The sequence below is a fragment of the Echinops telfairi genome, unplaced genomic scaffold (genome assembly GCF_000313985.2).
Source record: "Echinops telfairi isolate 266 unplaced genomic scaffold, ASM31398v2 ScPeMD7_7424;HRSCAF=8462, whole genome shotgun sequence".
Taxonomy (NCBI): Eukaryota; Metazoa; Chordata; class Mammalia; order Afrosoricida; family Tenrecidae; genus Echinops; species Echinops telfairi.
Window position 1 is genome coordinate 81091441 of NW_022111324.1, and position 6220 is coordinate 81097660.

Here is a 6220-nt window from a genome sequence, read left to right on the forward strand (position 1 = left end):
AAAAAAAAAAAAAAAGAAAGTTGCCTCCATGAATGGTGGCAATCGTTGGGCTGCCTATACACCGACAGCCTTTACTATACTTAGTCTTTTAATTATTTATATTGTTTTCTTTGTATGTGTTTCCAAAAAGTTCCAAATAACTTGTAAGGAAGCTCAGGATAACAACAAAGACTGAGTTCTCAGTTCAAACTTTAAACAATACATTATGCTGGAAAATAATCCTGCCATTGCATATCAGCTTTTATCCTTTCTTATATAACTTAAAATAACCCTGAAAAAAACACATTTTCTTTAAAAAACATACTGTTACAGTGTTCTTAGAGTACTAGGAATTCTAGACTTTAACTATATTCAGAACAGATTACTTCATGCTTATGTTTATAATAAGCAAGTCCTGAAAACACCCCAGACATCCACATATTTCCATCAAATTTTTTTGGTCTAGAAATCCTCATCTAAGAACAACTTTTTGTAATATGCTGTTGAGTCAATCCCAACTCATAACAAGCCTAGAGGAGAGAGTGGAACTGCCACACAGGGCTCCCAGGAAGCAGTCACTGCAGGAGCAGATCATTATGCACCATGTTTCTACTGGGCAGTGGCTGGTGGATTCATTCCCACCACAAACCGTTTTGGTTAGGACCGGGTGCTTGTCTAATGCGTCAATAGGGCTCCTTGGAAAGAGCTTAGGTTAAAAGAAAAACTTCTTAGTCAAATGTTTCCAAAAGTGTCCATTTGTTCAGTCTTCATGACACAATCTAAATTTCCAAATAACCTTAAATTTCACTTTTATAACCAGTACAATTATTAACATGTTGCCAGGTTAACAATCTACTATTAAATTTAAGTTTGACACTCCAGGGCAAAATTAAATAGTTCTCTCCTGTAATTTCTTTAAATTATAAGGATTTCCAACCTTAAAATGATTAGATATTACTTGCATTACATACTTAAAACATAGCTATGATTAGTTTTAAAAAATTAAGTCCTCCACTTAATCCAGAGTAGTACTTACAAAGCCTGTCAAATTCCTCTTTGGTGAGAATCACTTTATTCCATGTCCATTCAAGAACAAAGTGCAAATTAGTCGCAGAATTTGGTTGTTCTTATTTGTGAATAAAAGGAAAAATAATTATTAATTACAAACAAAAAACTATTACCTTTACAACAGAGAAACCTGGCAGGCACCACCCTAACCAAGTGAATAATATCATCAATGAAACAAACTGATTTCATGTACCCTTTTCAGTGCATCATTATCAGGGACCCCAAGTGACCTTATGTGTACTCCTATCAAAATGTAAAGCCTGAATAATAAACAACAAAAGGAAAGGCATTCTCTATTATATTCTTTGTAAATGTCAATTTCCCTAAAGATAAAGGCTAAGGAACCATGTCATATTAAGGAAGACACAAAGTAAGGAAAACTAAATATAGCATGATTCTGGATTTCTTTCTCCTCCTCCCCCTAGGGCGGGGGGAAATGCTTTGAAGGACATTATTTCAACAGCTTAGGTAAGATATCTAACAGGTAAGATACCAATGACGTCTATACGTAGACCAGAGCACTGTATCAACATTCATTTTCTCGATTTTCATAATTACAAAGTGGTCTTGTAATAATACCTCCTTTAGAAGAAAATGCATACTAACTTATAGAGAAGCACAGTATCTTCAAATTATTCTGAAATGGTTCAGAACAAAAATTTGTGTAACACACACACATGCGCACATCTACACACTTTTAAAACTTTTAAGCTTTTATGTGAATATTTGAATTGCAAATACATTTTTCTGAAAAAAACATGTATTATGTATGCATACATGACATATGACAGCAAACAAGCAACCAAATGGATGCCTATGGTGTTAGAAATGCTCTGATATCTTGACTTTGTCATTATGACAGTGTATTAGAGGGTTTTCTTGCAAGATGTTTCTACTGGAGAAAACTTTTTACACAAGATCTTTCTGGATTGTTTTGAAAACACACTTTCAACTACAATTACATTAAAATATGGTTTAAAAACAAAGCAGTGCATTGGTTAATTATGTAGTAAAAATATGTTTAGTTGTTAGAAAAAAAAAATGGAATCTTACCTTCTGTTATCCACCTTTTGATACATCCAGTCAAAAGTCCCAGAGAACTTGTATGAACGGCTGCAGACAATATAGCTTCTAACTGTTCTTCCTAAGTCATACATCAAAAAAAAGAATACAAAAAGAAATATTTATGGGAGTAGAAATCCCATCTTTCTCCCTGTAATCCACAGAAAACCCAAAAACCAAACTAAAATCTATCCCTGTAACTCACTAGGATGACTATAATCATTAACAAGCCTTAAGGATGTAGGAATAACTGGAACACTCATGCACTACTGGTGGGAATGTAAAGTGGCAGTCACTTAGGAAAACAATTTAGCAGTTCTTCAAAATGCCAGATTTGTTTATATGTATGCATGTATATGCACACACACACAAATGCTAAAAATAATTTCCACATAACCCACCAATTTCAGCCCTAAGTAAATAAATACCCGAAAGAAATAAAAACGGCTGTTTACAAAAAAAACTTTATTATGAATGTTTGGAGCAACATTATTAGTAATAATAAACAGCAATGTACCCATTTAAAATTGTACTTAGACCCATGCAATGGAATATTATTTTGGGGGGGGGGAGTAAGTTACTGATACATGCTGCAACACAGATGAACCTTGGAAACATTTTCTTGGGTTTTAAAAGAGTTCACCGTCCAATAAAAAGATCAGTAATTTTTTTTAAGTTCATGGAAAAATTCCATTATCTTTAAATTCCATTTTTCCTATAACTTTTTGAAGGTTCCTCATACTAAATAAAAGAAGCCAGTCACCAAAGACTACATTATATGATTCTATTTATGCAAAATAGACAAATCTACAGAAAGTAATTTGTGGTTACCCAAGGTTGGTAAGAGAGATGTGGAATGAATGCTAATGAATACAGGTTTTGGAGGAAGCTAATAAAAATGTTCTACAATTGACTATGGTGGGAATTGTACAACTCCATAAATACAATAAAAACCATGGTACTGTCTATAGAAAACAGCTGAATTGTATATAGTATACAAATTACAACTCAGATTTTTATTAAAACATCAGATAAAACTAAGATTTCATTCCTTAGACCTGCAAGTTTAAAACTTCAAATTAGAGCCATAGGAATAGAAAAATAAAAAGGGGGAAAAAAAAGAAATATAAGGAGTGGTACAATATGTGGACTCACGAAATTAGGAAAAACATGATTCTAAATGAAATTGGGGCAAAAGAAGAATTTTTGTTAAGCCACTATTATTTTATTGTTTCTAGAGGTTTTGCCAGGTGCAAAATAAGAAAACTAAGTATAGGTAAAGATAGAAAAAAGTAAGTCTGTATTTTGCTAGTATGAATATATACATAGAAAATCCAAGAGATTTGCGCTTAGGAATTTACGTATCAAGTTGTAAAATAAACTGAGATTAGGTTACTGTTAATGGATTAGAAATATTCACTGGAAAGTTGGTTTTGGCTCAGGAACCTGGAAATTTCACTAGATTCCACAGAGCACTGATTCTCTAACCACTGGCCATCAGAATCCCTTTAAAAAATTGTTAAAAACACAACTTCGAGTTTCTGATTCACCTAGGCTTGGGATAGAGCCAGTTACTTGCATTTCTACCAAGTTTTCATATGATGCTGACGCCAAAGACTACACTTGATTGTTATAGAGCACACAATATACCCAATCTATGATGGCTTCCACTTCTGCAGTCTCATTTTCTTGCACCATGAAATGCTATAATATCTTCCATTAAAAAAAAAAAAAGATCTTCCATTCATGATGTACTTTACATAGATGTGCTATTTCCTGTCTGATGCGCGTTCACATAGTTAAGTACAGGGTATGACTTACTGGGTCCTAGAAGTATGAATTATAAGGCAAACCAAGGCCGAAGCTACTGTTGATGCAGAGTGTTACAACACTTACTTTTTCCAAAATTATCTTTTATTGTAATAAAAACATAATTAACACCTGATTTAAAGGAAAGAGAGTGAAAACCATCTCACTTGACTTAAGCTGGAAGGCTGAATATCAATAAGTCTGGGTGAGAGAAGGCCAGCCACAAGACAGCGATTATAACCATCAAAAATGACTTCATTGAGAGACGGCCCTGATCTCTTTAAAAAAGTCAAAGTCTGTAACACATAAGATTGATGAGATTTCTGTCATTATGCAATTTAAATATTCAAATTCAAGAATAATTAAGTACATTACGCCACTTCAAATTTTAACATTTTGAATGAAATGAAAATATATCAATTAAAAATTGTGGAAGAGTATAAGCATTTCTGTGTTTTTTACAAGGAAAGGGATTATAGATTCTTGAGTTTATTCATGTATCTCGAGATAAACCAATTATAAATAATTGTTATAAATAAGTTATAAATAATAGTTATGACTAAGATATATTAAGTAGCTTCTATGTTTTTATGAAAGCTTATATGCATTACCATCAGAAAAATCGACATGTGGCAACAGATCTTGAAAAACTGACAAAGGAAACTTAGCAGTTTATTTGCTTTGATCTAATGAGAGAGATATCTGATATGGCATTCAAAAATTACCAATTAAAGTGAACTGCCACCTCAAATTTCCTCTTAAAATTACCTTTTCAGCACATAGTCTTCACCCACTGTGTGCAAATCACTGTGCTTGGTTATTTATTTATGTTATGTCATCTAAGTAAGTAATGCAAGAGCGGAGGCTTTCCTACAAAGAAGACTAGGGCTGTGGGAAGACAATGACATATTTCATTCTTTTCTAAGGGGTTCGAGAAGCTTAACATACACATAAAGGTGCTATACAATATTGCAACAACAGTTCTTCTGGTAACTTGTTAGGACTAGGTATTAATCTCCTCAACTAGCAGAAGCTGTCCTCTAAGCTGGAATAATCATTTATGACTTTAGCTTCATTATGCTCAGTCCATGTGGATAACTGGTACCTACCTCTTTCTGAAAGCCAGTACAAGTGATATGAACAACTCCCGAGTTTAACAAACAAGTAGCATCTAAGGTGGGGGAGGAGAGATAAAAAATCCAAGTATGAATTACAATGAAATTACATTAGTAGGGCAAATTTTATCCCAATAATAAACATATTGCTAGGTAAGGAACAAACAGTAACACCACTAAAGCAGTTTTTCCAGAATTGTCATTTTAACTTTGAGTACATAATACTATTATAATGTACTAATTATGAAATAGTTGCTATTTTATCTACCAAATTCAAAATAATAGCAACAAACTCTTTATTGAGGATTTATTATCTCTGGATAAAATTAATTTTCTACCTTATCCACCCCATACCGATAATGACATTACGTACAATAAGTACAAAAAGTATTAGGAAGTCATAGGCATTTTTATTAAACAAAATATAGAACTGTAAGGTTACTGTTTCTTGGCCTATCTTCCATCTAAGTCTATACACTTCTGAAGGCGGTGTTTAGATCCCCTCGGATGCCACAGTTTTAACTGGATCTTTTTGGAAGGGAACCAGAGACTAAGACACGTACATTACTGAGTAGTCTGCAACCAACCACGTACTGATCACACAACACGTTTAAACAGATTCTGTCTGGAATAAACTCGTGCATATGCACAAACTAGAACCCAAGCAGCAACATTCTTTGGACTTACCCTCATATATAAACTTCAAATACATCTACCTACTTTTTAGCATGTTACTTTTCTTAAAAAAAAAATGTTAAAGAGATACATACCAAAATTATAAGTACTTGGGTTAAAAAACTGCTCAGGAGGTGGATACAAAGGAGGAACTCCTCGACTTAAACTTCTCTCGTGGACTAATATATCCAAGATGTAATGTGGAGAAGTCCTACTCACAACAGAATCCAATGACCACAGTGCAAAATACGAGCAATTATGTAGATATTCTCCAGACCTGTGATAGAATTTACTAAATTACTGACCTGTTAGATAAACACACACACACACACACACACACACACACACACGAAAAAGGAAAAACAAACAAACCTTAATGAATCTGGCATTTGTGCGTGATACCAACGATTTATGTCAAAAAGTCCCAAATATATAGAAGGCTTTCCTTGTCCATATATATTCACCTGCCAGGTAAAGACTGAAACGCTGGTGTCAGGAGATAGAGCTGAAAG

The 6220-nt window shown here is 33.6% G+C and overlaps 1 protein-coding gene across 1 annotated transcript in view; it reads right to left on the minus strand.

The window, feature by feature from the left end:
* Positions 1-6220, minus strand: part of AHCTF1 (AT-hook containing transcription factor 1) — an 84162-nt gene that overhangs the window by 47200 nt on the left and 30742 nt on the right. Inside the window, exons 9-14 of the mRNA XM_004699964.2 lie at positions 6081-6213; positions 5804-5985; positions 5028-5089; positions 4086-4214; positions 2101-2191; positions 1016-1105 (exon numbers count right to left, since the gene is read on the minus strand). Coding sequence (XP_004700021.1) covers positions 1016-1105; positions 2101-2191; positions 4086-4214; positions 5028-5089; positions 5804-5985; positions 6081-6213 — 687 coding nt within the window. The remainder of the gene's footprint in view (positions 1-1015; positions 1106-2100; positions 2192-4085; positions 4215-5027; positions 5090-5803; positions 5986-6080; positions 6214-6220) is intronic.